This window comes from Cajanus cajan, chromosome 7 (assembly GCF_000230855.2).
Source record: "Cajanus cajan strain Asha chromosome 7, NIPB_CcT2T_4, whole genome shotgun sequence".
Classification (NCBI taxonomy): domain Eukaryota; kingdom Viridiplantae; phylum Streptophyta; class Magnoliopsida; order Fabales; family Fabaceae; genus Cajanus; species Cajanus cajan.
Window position 1 is genome coordinate 27896027 of NC_138523.1, and position 18687 is coordinate 27914713.

At 39.3% G+C, this 18687-nt stretch overlaps 1 protein-coding gene across 5 annotated transcripts in view; it reads left to right on the forward strand.

Annotated features, from left to right (window-relative positions):
* The window catches only part of LOC145949504 (high mobility group B protein 3), a 45554-nt gene that overhangs the window by 8825 nt on the left and 18042 nt on the right, over positions 1-18687 (forward strand). The window contains exon 9 of one of the 5 annotated variants that reach the window (XM_083059483.1): positions 2-9111. The exons of the other annotated variants lie outside the window; for them this stretch is intronic. Coding sequence (XP_082915609.1) covers positions 2-79 — 78 coding nt within the window. The 3' untranslated portion in view covers positions 80-9111. Of the gene's footprint in view, position 1; positions 9112-18687 lie in introns of those variants that run through there. 5 annotated transcript variants of the gene reach the window in all.

Consider the following 18687-nt stretch of genomic DNA (forward strand, 5'->3'; position numbering starts at 1 on the left):
GGAGAAATGGATGATGAACTCCTCCTTGCATTCACCACGCGTAGGATCAACTCCTTGGAGACTTGGACCAAATGGATGATGCTTGAAGGATTGAAGAACTCGGATCAAAAGGAGCCTAGACTAAGGATGGAAGTATCCTAGCTTAAGGCTCAAAGGAATGCTCACTTCAATGGTAGGAAAACCTAGGTAGGGTTCCTAAGGTTGAAGGCACTCTCGGTGACTCTTTGAGAGAATTGGCTGAAGAGAAATTCAGTAAATTCTATTTCATTCAAAAAGTGATTACAAGAAGCTTGGAGTGATACTATTTATAAGGCCGAATTTAGGAAGCAAATGGCGCCAATGTGGAGGCTTCACATGTGGCGTAAGATTTGAATTCAAATTTGAAATTTGAATTCAAATCTTTATCCACATGTGCGTCACCGAAATACAAGGAGCTAAATGCATCTAGGTTTGATTTATCTTGCATTTAGGGTTGAATTTGAGTCACACATGTTCAGCCATAAGTGGCGCCAACCATGTGACTCAAAATGCAACTTAAATGCAAGCTAAATTAAACTTAGTTTTGCCTAAACCTCTTAAACAAGTATTCCTCCATAATTCCTATACTAATGACCTAAATACAATGGTCAATGAATTACAATGAATAGGAAAAATTACAAAAATGAAAATAAGCCCAATATTGGGTACCAAAAGCCCAAAAGCCCATGAAGTCCAAAACTAGGCCTAATAAGCCTATAACTTAAAATGCTATCCTAAATGGTCCAAATACAAGACCCAAAATATAAGAGACCTATACTAACATGATATATACAATACATAAGGAAAATAGCTAAAACAAGATATGGCCCATGAGAAGATCAACTTGGGCCTTCCAAGCCCATTGGGCCCATTGGGCCTTGATTGGCCCAAACCTTCATGTCTAGCCCATTCCTCTTGGTTCCTTTAGTGTGTCACCCCTTGCCTTCCTAGGCATTATTCCATCATCCCCTCCCACTTGAAAAGGATTTGTCCTCAAATCACGAGGATCCATATGAGGAGAATCATCACCTACATGCACAACATACCATATATGAGAGGTGAAATGTTCATGTGAAGAAAATGAATTGGGAACCCTAAGAGGAACCCTTCTATCTATTTTATCAAAAACAACTAAACTATTAAGTTCCCTAAAAATAAAAATAGGATCCTCTTCTAAGCATAACCTAGAATGAAATCCTAAAAATGTAAAAACACTAAGATTAACACAATGGAAATAATGATTTTTACAAACTAAGACGTCTTGCCTAAAGTACCCTAAATGGTAACCTAGGCTTTTCCTAAAATGTAAAGAAAAAACTACTAGAAAACTCCCTAGACAATTTTGGATTTGATTGTTTGTTAGATATTCGTGATCATATAAACTATTTGTCTTGTGGGGAAGGAATCAAATTAAGTTCAAAGAAATAAGAACTTCCCTTAGGATCAAACATAGAATATAGAACACTACAATTTGTATCCATCAAACAATATAAACCAAAAATTGGGTGCTTTATTAAGACCACATACATACTTTCTTCTTGGTGCACCTCCAAGGAAGTAGCATAAGAAGTTAAACTAGAAATAGTCCACTCCTTCTTCACTATATCGAAGTTGAAAATTCTTTGTTTGAAAATTGTGTTGTTCTACATTCTCAACTCCAAGACTAGTGGCAGCATTAGGATAAGAGATAAGATTTTTATGAATAAAGAGAGAATGTTTCATTGCTTGTTTGTTGATAAAATAACTCTCCTTAGTCACAAATTATTGAGAGGAGACCCTTTCTTCCTCACTCTTCCCTAATAATTTATTTTCTTTTCTTTCTTTCTTTCTTTTTCTTTTCATTTGTTTTTGATCCTCAAACACTTGGGGTGGTGTTAAAGGATTAAAAACAATTTCTTTATCTTTATGAGTGAAGGATATTTTGTTAGTAAGGCCATCATGTATAGTATGTTTATCAAATTGCCATGGCCTACCTAGCAAAATATGACAAGCTTCCATAGGGATCACATTGATGGAGGACCATCCTTGGTACTTCACTTCATGTGAGACCCATCACATGGTTCATGGCTATGGCCAATTTGAGTAGTATAGAATTTATTGCTTTATTCCAATTTTACCCTTGTATTTTGGGGTATTTTAGTCATAGGATTTATTTTCTTTGTATTTCCCATTTTACCCTTGTATTATGGGGTGCTTTAGATGATTAGGGTTTTAATTTTGGGCTAGGGTGTTACATGAGGAGGTGACGCATTTTTGGTGAGCATTGGACCTATTTTTGGTGTTAGAAAGGCTTAGGCCCAAGTGGAGGGCAAAGGTTGCATGGACTTATCATGCACCTAGAAATAGCCAATCTAACCCCTTAGATTCCATCCTTGGCCACCAAGTAGCATCTAGGGTTCATTTGGCATTTCATTTGGAGTGCATTTGCTTTGTGAATTTCGGCCATGCATTGCTCCAAATGCAACCCTAGATGCCTCCCCTCCTATAAATACCCAACACCCCACCACTTGTAAATACTTTGGATTATATGAATTTGAGAGAGCATTTCTTTGCCTCAAATCCCATCCTTAGTCCCTAGGTTAGTTCGGCTAGCCTTCTTCATTCTCCACCCTTGGAGAGTGAAACCCTAGAGTGGCCTCCACCTATACTTGGAGTGAGCCAACCTTGAGCAACCAAACACCATTCACCTAAACATTTCCGCCACCCTAAACCTACTTCACGCCCATCTTCCTTTTTCCCATCATAAGTCACCTTTTTCTCTACCCTTTGGTGAGCCTAGATCAAGGGCAAGGTCTTCCCCTTCATACTCTACATCAACCATGGAAGGAGGAAGCCATCACACATCACATAAAACTTTATCTTTATAATCCCCTATAGAGAACTTGACCTTCACTTGTTGATTTACCTCCAATTCCTCACCTTCATTGAGCCAATGAAGTTTATAAGGTTGAGGGTGAGAAATGGTGGTAAGATCTAACTTGTTAACGAACCTTGTACTACAACAATTAGAACATGATCCACTATCAACAATGGGAGAACAAGGTCTTTTAGAAACTAAACATCTTGTGTGAAAGATGTTCTCTCTTTGTGATAATGAAGTGGGACAAGGTTGGCTTCCAAGAAGCCTTTTGACCATAAGAAGATCACCATAAACAAGATAAAGCTTTTTTGTTTCATGATCACTAGTTTTATCTTCACTCTTACTAGAAGAGGAAGATGATGAAGACTCTTCACTATAAATGTCTTTACCCCTTAAGATCATGGTCTTTTTGGTGGGGCATTGAGAGGCAATGTATCCTCTCCCTAGACACTTAAAGCATTTGATCTCACTTGTCTTCGAACTAGTGTGTGGGGTGACCTTTTTCTTTTCCACATCTTTGTCCATTTCTTGAGTTTTAGAGGGGTTTTCTTTAAAATAATTTTTAAATAAACTCCCTTCCCTCTTGGAATCTTCCTTGAAATAAGATTTAGAATTGAGATTTTTAGAAGATTTTCTAAGAAGTTGTTGTTCCACCCTTATACAAAGTTGGACCAAGTCATCAAGGTCCCCTATAAGGGAGTAACTCAACTCTATCTCTTATTTCAAAGTTTAAACCACTCAAGAAACGTGCAATAGTCAATCTCTCTTCCTCCCTTATTCCAGCCCTTATTAAATACAACTCCATTCTTTGCCTATACTCCTCCACACTCATATTCTTTTGTTAGAGTCTTTGGAGCTTATCCATAAGCTCCCTACTATAATAAGAAGGTATGTGCCTTCTTCTCATAGCACTCCTCAAATCATTCCAATAGGCTATAGGAGGATCATTATGAAGTCACCTTTCTCTTACCAAGGTTGTCCACCAATACATAGCTTGTCCTGGGAAAGCTAAGGTGGCTAATGGAACTTTTCTTTCCTCATCTACTTGATGACAAGTGAAGATTTTCTCCACTTTCATTTCCCAATCCAAGTAGGCATTTACATCCTCTTTTCCATGAAAGGAAGGGAGATCAACTCGTGATTCCCTAACCTTTGGTTCCTTAATGACTCTTCTAGGTATGGGTTGGTAATATTCATCCACATTCAAACTACCCACATCCTCTTGACTTTTGGAGCCATTAGAACTTTTATGACTCTTTTTCTTTTTAAGTTTTTCCAAAAGTTTTGCTTCTTGTTGCTTAATTTTGTTTATCTCTTCCTCAAGAGCAACAAGTTGTACTTCTCTTTCAATCTTTTCTTTTTCTTTTTGAAGTACCTCTTGTTGTCTCCATAGTTTTAGTGCTTCAACCTCCTTAACAATTTGAGAAAAACTTTTAGGAGATTCAATGTTACTATCACTTTGAGAAATGTGACTCATGATTAAGCAATAAGAAGTTTATATGCTATGCAAAAGAAATAAAAAATATTTTTGGTCTTTTCTAGGAACAAAAATAACACTTGGAAGTCTAAGTGTACAAATTGCACTATCAAGGGAGGTGATCTATTAAGAGCCACTTAATAACCAAACCTTTTCAAGTGGAAATCTCTAAACTTCCTTGTGGTATTCTCAATTCCACAAAAATTTTCACAAAATTTTTGATGTTGTATGCCTTTTCACAATTGTTTTTGTTGACACTAAATGTGAACAATTAACTTCTACACAATGCTAGTTGAGATAAGGTAGCAAAGTACACAAATTAAATAACAAACAAGTCAAAGGAAGCAATATCAAGCAACTAGTCATTTTGCCCTAAGTGGAAGCTTGAAACATATGAAATTTCCAAGCCACTTCCACTAGTACTACACGTGAGTGAGCTACCAAGGGTTAGATATACCTGACCAGCTTCTTATACTCCCTCGAAGCTTTACAAATTGATTGAAATTAAAAAAAAATTGCAAAAATTTAAACTATACTAGAACAAATTTTGTGGCGGCTTTAGTGACCAATTAGTGACGGATTTGTTGTCCAAGTTTTTTTTTTCCACTTATGTAAATGCTCCAATCCACCACTAATCCTTGCTCCTTGATACTCCTGGAACCTCCAAAAATAACACAAACAAAAGATGAATGTAGGCTGCTCACAAGGTAGATGGAAAGATCACTCTTGTGAAGGTAGGTTTAGGAATTTTCGGTCGCTAAATTAGGTCAAGATTTCAAGTCCTTTTTGTGTCAACTCCTTTCCTACTATTGTTGAGTCAATGTTTGGTCCTTAAGCAAGGATTTAAGGCCACTTCCAGCACGGAATTTTTTAGTCAAAGAAAACTAGACAAGCAACAAATGCACAATTTAGAAAACTTATACCAAAAGTTGAAGAATAAGGTGTTTAAGACAAGACTCAAAGATAGCCAAAAATTAAAGCTAAAAATTAAGACTCCAAAGAAGGCTAGCACACAATTAGGAACATTCCTAGATAGGCACTAGAGTATATTAACAAAACCAAAATTTTTTGGAAGAAATCAAACAAGTAAAAGCAAACTAGTAGACCAATTACTTTATGAAATAAGGTGTATTTTCTTTCAATTGCTCTTCTCGGCTTTTCCATGCTATATTTTCTTTATTTTTTTTTAATTCTTTTGCTTTTCTGAATTCAGATTTATTTTCAGGAGAAGATACTTGCCTTTTGATTTCAAAAATTTCACAATTCCAAAGTATAGAAACCGAATCTACTAGAATGATCAATTTCAAGTGAAAAATGAAGAACTAGTGCACTATAATTTGAACTTTTGTTGGATTATTTTGTTCTTTTTTTTTAACTATTTTGATTTTTTATGCCCTGTATTTTCTCTATTTTTCAACAAGCAAACTTTTAAAAAAATTGAATCCAAAACAATTAGTGCACTAGAAGTAGAATAGTTCACTTAAAATTTCAAGATACAAAGGATTGATTCAAGATTGATATGGAAAGTAAATTTGAAAACTCAAGTACACAATGAAAACCTAACTCTTAAGAGTTCACCAATGATCTAGTGATGAACATGAACTCAAATATGCAAATGGAAAAGCAAACAAGCAAGGCACAATTAATAGCAAACAAGTCTCGGCCAAAACTATAAAAAGACTCAAAAGTGTTTAGCATATGAATACAAGCATATCTTGAATATTTTTGACATTTTAAAGGACTAACATGACATGACAAACTAAGATTCAAAAATCAAAATCAAAACACATGCATACACAAAGAGATAGCCGAATCAAAACAAGGATTTACAAAGTGACTCAAACAAACCAAAATCAAGCACAAGTTGAATCCTAACTACAATGATTGCGGATTGAAACTCAAAATGCAATCACCATTGGATCTATGGAAGAAATTGATTTCAAAAATTTATAGATCCAAATAGAAACTCAATTTGTGACAAACAAGAACACAAGACACAAAAAACAATCGGTCAAATTAAAGTATACTTATCTCCAAAGAAGAACCGTGCTCTGATACCAAAATTGATGGTGGAAACTAGGAGAAATGGATGATGAACTCCTCCTTGCATTCACCACGCGAAGGATCAACTCCTTGGAGACTTGGACCGAATAGATGATGCTTGAAGGATTGAACAACTCGGATCAAAAGGAGCCTAGACTAAGGATGAAAGTATCCTAGCTTAAGGCTAAAAGGATTGCTCACTTCAATGGTAGGAAAACCTAGGTAGGGTTCCTAAGGTTGAAGGCACTCTCGGTGACTCTTTTGAGAGAATTGGCTGAAGAGAAATTCAGTAAATTCTATTTCATTCAAAAAGTGATTACAAGAAGCTAGGAGTGATACTTTTATAAGGCCGGATTTAGGAAGCAAATGGCGCCAATGTGGAGGCTTCACATGTGGCGCCAAGATTTGAATTCAAATTTGAAATTTGAATTCAAATCTTTATTCACATGTGCATCACCGAAATCCAAGGAGCTAAATGCATCTAGGTTTGATTTATCTTGCATTTAGGGTTGAATTTGAGTCACACATGTTCAGCCATAAGTGACGCCAACCATGTGACTCAAAATGCAAGCTAAATTAAACTTAGTTTTGCCTAATCCTCTTAAACAAGTATTCCTCCATAATTCCTATACTAATGACCTAAATACAATGGTCAATGAATTACAATAAATAGGAAAAATTACAAGAATGAAGATGAGCCCAATATTGGGTACCAAAAGCCCAAAAGCCTATGAAGCCCAAAACTAGGCCCAATAAGCCTATAGCTTAAAATGCTATCCTAAATGGTCCAAAATACAAGACCCAAAATATAAGAGACCTATACTAACATGATATATACAAGACATAAGGAAAATAACTGAATCAAGATATGGCTCATGAGAAACTCAACTTGGGTCTTCTAAGCCCATTGGGCCTTGACTGGCCCAAACCTTCATGTCTAGCTCATTCCTCTTAGTTCCTTTAGTGTGTCACCCCTTGCCTTCCTAGGCATGATTCCATCAAAAACATGATAAAGTTTAGGCAAAAACAAAATTGGCATGCATTCTAGGTTAAGATTAGGTATTAGCAACACATAGAGAAAGTTAAGAAAAGTGAATGCTCTAATATACGACAAAGTCCAAATCGATTGGGCCTTTGCTTTGATATGTTAATACTGTCAAAATCTATTTGAGCATTCACAAATAAACAAATCAATGAGTCTGATATTTATTATTCTCAACTTTCTCTTCATTCTGCATTGCATTCATTTAGAACATATCCTTCTTGAAAAAAAATAATAAATGAGAATAAAAAGAGAAATCAACCTATGTGCGCTAGTCGGAAGTAATGGAAAGTGAGCCATGTATAAAGAGTTTAGGACAAAGAAATCCACAATCATCAAGATGCTAACTATTGCCCTAAAAGGATAAAGTCATGTCGTACAATCGCGAAATCCAAGCGGAATAGAACTTGAGGAGGACGAATCCCTCAAACACTGAGTCAAAATGAATTTCTTGAAAGATGATTTTAACAACAGAGAAGCATTGCTTGTTAAGAAGCTGCTATAATGAAAACTCGCAAAGGGCATTCTAGGCAAAAATAAAATAAAATCGAGAAGCAATGTTTGTTCGAGCTGAAAATCGAGAGACCGCTTGAATGTTCCTCTTGAGAAGCAAGACTCCATGGAAAGCTCTATCATCGCTTCTACCCATTCCTACTTCTTAGGAAAGGCTCAGGATATGGGTTGAAAATACCTTTACGAAAGAAGAAGCCAAAGGACCTCCCTCTACACGAGATCTTCTGAAGTGCCCTCCCTCTATACGAGATCTTCTGAAGCGCCACATCCATGCAAGTGGAGGACTAGCTCTACGGTTAGATGACTTAGGCCTCTCTAAGGGGAACTGATGGAAGAGCATGGGCTAAAGGCCCAACCACTAGAGCTATGGCCAGGAGGTTACTTGAAGATTTGACTGCTTCAGAGCTTGGTGGGCCCAATGGGCTTGGTGGGCCTAGGGTGCTTCTTACTTGGGCTTAATTGATTATACACCATGTTTAATTGTACTTTCTTAGTTTAGGAATCTATTTTCATGTTGGTCTTGTATTTTGACCATAGATTAGGGTTTAGGCTAGTTGGGCCTAGTTTTGGGCTTGATGGGCCTTTGGGCTTTTGGTACCCAATATTGGGCTCATTATTTTCCTTGTAATATTTCCTATTGATTGTATTATTAGACCATTGTATTTAGGTCATTAGATTAGGTTTTAAGGAGGAATTATTAAAATTGAGGATTAGGCAACATTAGGTTAAATTTGACTTGCATTTAAGTTGAATTTGGAGTCACATTGTTTGCGCCACCTTGGCTGAACAAGTGTGACACAAATTCAACCCTAAATGCTAATCAAATTCAACCTAAATGGACACTAAACACCCATGTGACCGGACCTTGCATGTGAGTTAAGTTTTTGAATTCAAATTCAAATTTGAATTCAAAAACTTGGCGCCACATTAGGCTAGCACATTGGCGCCAAGTGTGAGCCATTTCCGGATGTTATATATGCTACCTCCTTAACCATTTGTACTACTTTTGATCATAATAGAAATTTGTGAGCCTTTGGCCGAGTTTCCTCTCTCAAAAGTCCCCTAGAGTTCATCTTCAAAACCCTAGGATTCCACCTTAGAATCCTCCTCTTTGAAGTGTGCTTTCCATTGATGCTTGAGCTTGGATGCTTCCTTCCTAGTTTAGGTTGAGTTCATCTTGAGTTCGTAGCTGGTAAAGTGTTCATGAGTGAAGAATTAAGTCTCCATTGAAGAAGATCCGGCCTAAGCAAATCCGTGGAGAAGATCATCCATCACTTCTCCTAGGTTTGCTATCATTTTTGGTATCAAGAGCAAGGTCTTCAAGGAGATAAGTTCTTCATCTTGTTTGGTTCGAATATTTTGTGTTCTTTGTGTTCTTATGTTTGTCTTAATTGAGTTTCAATTCGGATCTATATTTTGATGCTATTGAGTTCATAGATCCATTGTTGATTGTCTTGAATTTTCTTCCATAATCAACTTGTAGGAACTATTTGCTTTGTGCTAATTTTGAGTTTATTTTGAGTCTCTCCATTCCTTGTATGTGTCCGTGATTGGACCTCATGCATTGCATTTAGATTTTGTTTTTAAATCTTTGTTTTGTCTTAGAAGTTTGTGTTTAGTCCTTACTTGTTGCAAATTCCTTGAATAACATGTTTAACCTAGTTTTATTTTGAGTTTTGTGTCCATATATTGCTTTCGGTTTACCTATTGTTCTTGCCTCCTATATGTGCTTTTTCTTTTGCCTTATTGTGTTCATAACTTGCTATTAGTTCTAGTAAGTTTCTTTAGAGTTAGGTTTCTATTATGTTCTTAAGTTTTCAAATTACATTCCATTGAAAAACTTATAAAAATTTTTGTGACTTCAAAATTTCAAGTGTAAACCTACTTCTAGTGCACTCTTCTTGTGGATTCAAATTTTAAAAAAATTAGAGGCTGAAAACAGAGATAAAACAGAGCCTAAAGTGTTCAAAAGATCAAAAAGAAAAGAATTCAAAGGAATCCAAACCAAAAACCTAAAGACTAGTGCACTAGTTATTCAAGTTACTTGAAATTTGACCTAATTTTTGGCTGATTTGTATTCTCGGTTTCTGTCGCCACCGGCCCGAAACGGGCTTTCGGCATTCGCGAAGGATGGTTGGACTCTTTTATTTGTTTAAATATATGGATTGCTAGAATGACTTATTCTCAAACTGAGACCTTGTCAAACGAGCAATTTTATTAAAAGGCTCACCAATCCATGTTAATCCCAAGCGGGACCCTCCATGGATTAGTGGTTTTCATAAAAAGGAAGGGTTCATGGAGTCGCCACCAATGTTTTACTCAAAACATTGGAAAAAGAGGTTTAAGGCAATCGATTCAAAAATCGACTTCGGCCATTACAACCAGAGTCGGGTAAGGAAGTCGGTTACGCGTGGGGAAGGTGTTAGCACCCCACAGCGCCCCTTTCGGGTTCCCTATGACAGATTATTTAAAAATAATAGTGCGAAATTACTAAATTACCCCTATTTATTCTAAGCAATTATAAATTAACTATCTACATGATGACAGTTTAAATATGTACACACAGAAAGCGGTAAAAGAAGGGACTTTAAAGAGATAAACCTTTGAAGCGTGCTTTCTTATATATCTTGACAGAAATTGGGAACCGTTTTGGCGTTCCCTCCCTCTACAAGACCGCTCGCTCCCTCCTATAAAATTTTAACTATGGAAATCCGGAGGATTTCCCTTCGACTAGGTTCGAGACTCAAGCAAATGGCTCATGACTCAAGAACTTCGTCGGATCAACTCTCCGAGTGATTTCTAGGCAGAGCACTGCTCAAAAAAACCCAGAATACTCAAGAAGAGGGTTAAAACTGTGTGTGAAAGTGTCCAATGACGTCCCATTGACGTCATATTTATAGGGAAGAGGCTCAATACGGTTTCTGGGGGTCAATACGGTCCGTATTGAAGTTTTGAACTACAATACGGCCGTATTGAATTCAATACGGCCGTATTGAAGTTCAAAAACCTCAATACGGCCGTATTGAAGTTCAGTGCAGCCGTATTGAGTTCAATGCAGCCGTATTGAACTTCAATACGGCCGTATTGAGTTCAGTGCGGCCGTATTGTAGTTTAAAATGTTCAATACGGCCGTACTGAACTCTTGGGAGGCCGTATTGGGCTTCATTCCCTCCACTTTCTTATTTTTTGCTACTCTAAGACCTCTAAACCTACAGATAATCATCCTAGGGTCTTCCAGGGTCTTCCAGGAGTCCTTCCGGCTGACTTTCCTTTAGTCTTCGAGAGTCTTCAAGCTTTATTTCCGACCCGGACAATTTTAGGGGTCTACAGCTGCCCCCCCTTTACTTAGTCGGACGGCCTTTTGGTGTACCGGCTGACAAGTAAAGGAGTTGACCCAATTGTCCGGGTGATGTGCCAACCTTCTGACTTGTAGCGTCTTCCGGTGGAAAATTGTTGAGTAGCCTCTCCAGGTTGTTGCATACCTCGGCGCTTCTGACAACCTCGGTAGCTAAGTTTACCCTCTCCAGGGTCAACTTCACTCGACGCCCGAGCCGGAAGTTGAACACCAACGTGCCTCTGACGACGCTGATGGTTGAGTACTGTCTCTCCAGACCTTGAGTACTATCTCTCCAGACTTTGAGTACTGTCTCTCCAGACTTTGAGTACCGTCTCTCCAGACTTTTGAGTACCGTCTCTCCAGACTTTGAGTATCGTCTCTCCAGACTTTCTTTGAGTACCGTCTCTCCAGACTTTGTTTGAGTACCGTCTCTCCAGACCTTGTTTGAGTACCGTCTCTCCAGACCTTGTTTGAGTACCGTCTCTCCAGACTTTGTTTGAGTACCGTCTCTCCAGACTTTGTTTGAGTACCGTCTCTCCAGACTTTGTTTGAGTACCGTCTCTCCAGACTTTGTTTGGTCTCTGACGACCTAGGCAACTGAGTTTGCCCTCTCCAGGGTCTGCGTCCGTGTCTTCTGATCACTTCGGCAATGCGAGTTTACCCTCTCCAGGGATCTGAGATGATTTTTTTGTCTCCACAGTCCACTATGCTGCTTCGACGTTTTTCTGATTTTGTGCCACTGAGGGCTGGATAACGCAGGGATCCGTCTAGGGGATGTGCATTCATTCATAGGTTCTTGTGCCCCAACTTGCATTTGCATAGTTGGTACCCATGGGGAATTTCTGACTCCTTGGGGTGTAGACACAGATGCTCTTCTTGATTTGAGCGATGCCTTATGTTTGGCTGACGTCCTTTTGACGTAAGTGGAGTATCCCGGTTATCCTTATTCGGGTGTCTCTCTTTGATTTTTCTGATTTTTGTAGCCTCTGTGTAGGCTATTATCCACTGAGGGTTCTGGATGTTGATTTTGATTTTGTCTCCACAGTCCACGATGCTGCTTTGACGATTGTTTTTGATTTTTGTGCCACTGAGGGCTGGATAACGCAGGGATCCGTCTAGGGGATGTGCAGTTATTCATAGGTTCTTGTGTCCCAACTTTCCTTTGCATAGTTGGTGCCCATTGAGGAATTTCTGTTTCCCTGGGGTGTAGACACGAAGATGCTCTTTCTGAGATGAGTGGTGCCTTATGATTGGCTGACGTCCTTTCGACGATGGTGGAGTATCCCGGTTATCCTTATTCGGGTATCTCTTTTGAATTTTCTGATTTTTGCTGCCTCTGTGTAGGCTGTTATCCGCTGGGGATTCTGGATGTTGATTTTGATTAGCCTCTTCTGTTAGGCATATCATCTTGATGTTCAATGATTGGCTGAAAAGCCAAATTCCGCTTGGGGAATTGTTATTTGATCTTTTGGATTTTTTCTTTTTTGAAAGAGTGCCTCTGAGTAGGCGAATTATCTTGATGTTTGGTGTTCGGCTGAGTGCCGGATTCCGCTTGGGGAATGATTATTTGTCTTTTGTGATTTTTCTTGAGGGGGTGCCTCTGAGTAGGCGAGTGAGGATTTGGGGATCTTATGTATCCCAGAGTATTATTTAGAAAGCCTCTTCAGGCTTAGCTTCACTCTTCGTTTGAGTTGGAAAGCTATCTTCCACTGAGGAAGTCTAAGTCCTTTGACTTGGATATTTTGTTTGGATCATGCTTCCGTTGGGGAATTTTGCTGATCTCGCTTTGATAGCTTTCACTGGGGAATTTGGCCCGTGAGTGGAAGCTGAGATATCTCTGGGGAGTATTATTTCGGCGAGCCTCTCCAGGCTCAATTATTCTGATAGAGTATTATTTCGGCGAGCCTCTCCAGGCTCAGTTATTCTGTGGGAGTATTGTTTCGGCAAGCCTCTCCAGGCTCAGTTATTCTGCATGAGTATTGTTTTTTTGTTCAGCCCGAGAATGCGAGCTGAGACGTCTTTTGGAGAGTATTATTTCGGCAAGCCTCTCCAGGCTTAATTATTCTGTGGGAGGCGATTGATTTTCTAAATCTTTTGCCTTTTTTGTCGTTTTTGGCTTTTTCTGTATTTTTTTGCCTTTTTTGTTGATTTTGGCTTTTTCTGTGTTTTTGCCTTTTTTGTTGATTTTGGCTTTTTCTGTGTTTTTGCCTTTTTTGTTGATTTCGGCTTTTTCTGTATTTTTTGTTGATTTTGGCTTTTTCTGTATTTTTGCCTCTTTTGTTGGTTTTGGCTTTTTCTGTACAGAAATGTCTCTGAGGAGTATTATTTTGGCAAGCCTCTTCAGGCTCAGTTATTCTGAGAGAGTATTATTTCGGCGAGCCTCTCCAGGCTCAATTATTCTGTGAGAGTATTATTTCGGCGAGCCTCTCCAGGCTCAGTTATTTCTGAGAGAGTATTATTTCGGCAAGCCTCTCCAGGCTCGGTTATTCTGTATGGTGAGAGAGTATTGTTTCTGCAAGCCTCTCCAGGCTTAATTATTCTGAGGAAGTATTTTTTCAGCAAGCCTCTCCAGGCTCAATTATTCTGTACAAACTGAGGAGTATTGTTTGTATCCTTGCCTTTTTTCGTTTTCGGCTTCTGTCATACACAAGCAATTTTCTATTTTTCTATTTTATGCAATTGCCTCATGATAAGGTCTTTGAATGTGCAACTAATGTGTGTGATGCACAAATGCAAGTTTTATTATTTAATGTTTTTAGAAAAATGAATGGCTCTCCCTATCCTCCTTTTCTTGGAGGAATTTCTGTCATCGACGTGAGGGAATATTTTTGTGAGCCTTTTATGTAGGAGATTATGGATTTTATAGGAACCCCTCCAATTTTCTTTATTGACCGATTATTAAGGAATTTCATACAATTTTTTTAGAAATACCAATTTTAGAGGCATAATCACATGGTCAAGAGAGAAGAGAAAATGAATAGATATTTTATTGATATTCACAAGTGTTTTTACAGAAAGATATACAGAAGGATTTTCTGAAGAATGGCTGGCCAGGGTAGGCTATATACATTGGGCTTAACAATTATATCTGTAATTGTTGCTCTTTACATTCCCCTAGTTGCTTCGGGTGAGATGCCTGAGCCAGGAGCGTAGATGCTGCAAGACGCTTGCTTCTAGAAGATAATCACTTGAACCGCCTTTCGGTTTTCGATTCAAGTGACCGTTGCTTGCTTTGCTTTTACATCTTATTCTTTTGCCCCTAACTTTTGCCTAGGACGTATCCTAGCGGGGATAATTTTGCCTTTGTTTTGCCTAGTACCCTTGTACTGGCGGGCTTTTTGTTTTGCCCTAACTTTTGCCTAGGACGCCCTTTTTGGGTTTTCATCCTAGCGGGCCTATGCAAGCAACGTCTTCAAGCATAGTACTTCTTTACCACGTCAGCGTTGACTGGGTATCGAAGTTCTTTTCCATCCATGTCTGTGAGGATCAATGCTCCTCCTGAGAAGGCTCGTTTTACCACGTATGGTCCTCCGTGATTTGGGGCCCACTTTCCGGTTTTGTCCTTTCGAGTTGGTAGCAATTTCTTCATTACCAACTCTCCCTCATGGTAGACTCGAGGGTGGACTTTCTTGTCAAAAGCCTTTTTGATCTTCCTCTGATAGGCTTGACCATGGCATATGGCGTTCAGCCGTTTTTCTTCAATGAGGTTCAACTGGTCATACCGGCTTTGAACCCGTTCTGCTTCGGAAAGTTTTGCTTCCATGATTACCCTTAGGGAAGGTATTTCGACTTCGACGGGTAGCACTGCCTCCATCCCATAGACGAGGGAGAATGGAGTAGCTCTTGTAGATGTGCGTACAGAAGTCCTATAACCATGGAAAGCGAAGGGTAACATCTCGTGCCAGTCTTTAAATGAGACAACCATCTTTTGCACTATTTTCTTGATGTTCTTATTGGTTGCCTCGACTGCCCCATTCATCTTTGGCCGATATGGGGAAGAGTTATGGTGTTGGATCTTGAATGCTTAGCACAGTTCTTCCACCATTTTGTTGTTCAAATTAGATCCATTATCAGTGATGATTTATTTCTCCATGCTTCCACTAGATTATTCTAAAATCGTTTGGGACAAGAGAGAAAAGAAAGGAAAGATATTTTTTGTTCTGAAGTTTGTGTTTTAGAGGGGATTTATTTTTCAAAAATGGTTTTTGTAAGAATGGCTTGGCCAATGGTAGGCTTAAGTGTTTAGGCTTATTTGATTAAACACTTATGAAGTTAAAAAGTCGTGTTGTGATTGACAACTTGGATAGCTTCCTTTGAACCTTTCTTTTTGAATTCGGTTCATGGTACCATCATGGATTTATTTTTGTTTTTTGATTGTCCTTATTTTTGCCTAAAACACCCTTTTGTGGCGTTTTAGCGGACCTTTGTTTTTGTTTATTTTTGTAACCCTAACTTTTGCCTAGGTCACCCTTTCGTGGGATTCCTAGCGGGTCTTTTGCTCTTATTTTTGCGCAGTCCCCTTTTTGAGTTTTCTGCCGAGCTTCTTTTATTTTAAAGGATTTATTTTTATCCATGATGGCACTTGTCGAGGCCAAGGGAAGGTGCTCCAAGTTGTCACACACACTTCCGCATAAAGAATGATGCGGGTTTATTATTATTAAGATGATTTTAACCTCATTCATGTTTATTCAAACAGGGTTAAAAATAATGTGGTTTAGAATTTTATTATAAGCAAGAAAAGAAGCAATGAAGAATGATTTTATTATAATCATAGCGGAAACATGTGTCCTTATTTCATCACTGATATGGGTCCCAATGTTGACCTCTTATATCTCTCGGCCATGCCCCAAATTCACAGTCTCCAATTTCTCTTGATGAGTTGGAGTATGCGAGCTTCTCGTTCTAGCAGTCTTTGCAGATCCTGAGAGATGGTCTCCTCATCACTGTCCAACTCAACCCATTCACCTTCGGATCCCGGTCAGAGCGAACAATTACAGACATAATTATTTTATTGGTTCTGTTTAGGTTTAGAATTATTAATGTCAATGAGGAAAGAGAGAAAAGAACAAATAAGAGAGTAATGTGCGAAAAATGCCTCTTTATTGATATGTATTAAAACTGTACAAAAACCCTTATTTACATGAAAAGGTTCTCATGATCTCGGGTACTGATCATGAGTCCCTAAAAGAGAAAAATGAAGGGGCCCTATCGTGGCTTGTTCTTCTCTCTACTCCTGCTTTGGCAGAGGATTCTTGCTCACGTCGGGCGCTGTCAAATCGAAGGTGACCCACCCGGCATCAATAAGGTTTTGGACCTTGTATTTGAGAGCTAGGCATTTCTCTGTTGAATGCCCTGGTGCCCCCGAATGGTATAAACATTTGTCTTGTGGCTTGTACCAATCGGGGTAAGGTGGGTCGATCTTCCTTGGTGGAACATGAGCTAGAAGTTTGGCTTCTACTAGCTTCGGCAGGAGATCGCTATAAGTGGTCGGAAGTTTATCAAACTTCTTCACAGGGGTGAATTGCGATCTTCCCGACTTCGAAGTGGAAGAAGATGAAGAAATGGTTATGGCATTGACTCCTCCCTCTTTCTTCTTCCCGAAGGCCTTCTTAGCTTCATATGATTGGGAAGGCTTAGCCAGCTTCCCACTTTTAAGTCCTTGTTCCACTCTCTCCCCAATGGTGATGATGTCCGAGAAGAGTGTCGTTGTGTTCCCTATCATTTTATCGTAATAGGGACCAGTCAACGAGTTGATGAATAAGGACACCGTCTCCTTATCCGACAGCGGGGGCTCTATCTGTGCCGCCAACTCCCTCCATCGTTGGGCGTACGCCTTGAAAGATTCATCATTCTTTTTACTCAAGGCTTGAAGATCTGACCTATCGGGTGTTAGGTCGATGTTGTATTTGTAGCGCTTGAGAAAGGCGTCGGCCAACTGCCTCCATGTGTGTACTAGATTTCCATCTAGCTGCATATACCAGTTGAGCGCGGTATCAGCCAAGCTCTCTTGGAAGCAGTGGATCAAGAGCTTTTCGTTTGTGGCATATGCAGCCATCTTTCGGTAGTACATGGTGAGATGACTCTTGGGGCAAGTCGATCCCACGTACTTTGGGAAATCCGGCACTTTAAATTTAGGAGGGAATTGGATGTCCCTCACTAAACACATGTCGGCGGCATCTTTAATGTCAAAATCATGCCCCTCCATAGCCCTCAACCGATCCTCTAGGGCGTGGAATTGGTCTTTTGAAATTTCAGGCTCTCTAATCGTAATCCCCGCCCCAAGGGGTACAGCTCGCGGAGGGTCTTCCTCGTGCTCTTCCTCCTCTCCATGATGGGACTCATGGTCACTGTGGTGTGATCCATGGATATTGTGGTGACGCATGAGCTCTATCATTTGCGCCATCTGTTCTTTGAGCTGAGAGAGCTCGGTTGTGAGCTTTTTATTTTGCTCTTCCAGCGCTTCCATTTTCTTGATTTTCTGCGCGCGTGTGAGGACAGAGAGATGACCAGCCACTTTCTAAAATGAATATTTTAATTAGTTTATTTATGGGATGAATACGCTCTTGACATGAGCTTGATAACCCTCCATTTTTAAGGCGCTGCCTTTTTAAAATGGAGTGTTACCACCCTCCTTGACTTATGATCCCTCCCCAACGGAGAATCTCGATAATTATGGGTCTCTTTTACTCATGTCAAGAGGTATTGGTGAACCTAGAATGCATGGTTTATGAGGATGCATGATATCTTATTGGTAATGATGCACATGCTCCTCACTTTTATTATATTTTCACACATTGGTTTTTCCTCTCATGTCATGACATTTTCATGCATGGGGATTATTCTTTAGACCTTATCGCGAGGTTATTTATTAATGCACAAACAATTGCACATAAGCATTTACACAAACAATTCACTCATCCACGAACAGTCACGAGCGAATCACGAGGTAGGGGTTTCCTGCAGAAAGGTGCATATTCAAGGTGGTTCTAACTGTTCTCACCGGTCTGAGGCCCCCAAGGTGCCCCCATTATAGGGACCCAATTCCTCTCGTCGTAAGTCGATGGAAAGCTCCAACGCACTGTCGGACTCGAGTTCATGGTTATCACCTTGAGTGATGCTTTCCGACAACGGTCTACGGGCACCTATAGACCCATTCGACAACCGGCCGTACTAACATCCACTCCCTATGGCTTACCACTCATGCCCCTGGGTATAGAGGGAACTGTTGTGTGCAAAGGTTTGTGTGCAGTTTTTATTTCAAACATTTGCGAAAATTTAAACATACAACAGTTATTAAAGCCATATAAATAAAGCATGTTATCATACAAACAAAGGGTAATGAAGTAATTTTAACTATTATTTGTTAAAAATAATCTGTCACTAAATGGGACTGACTC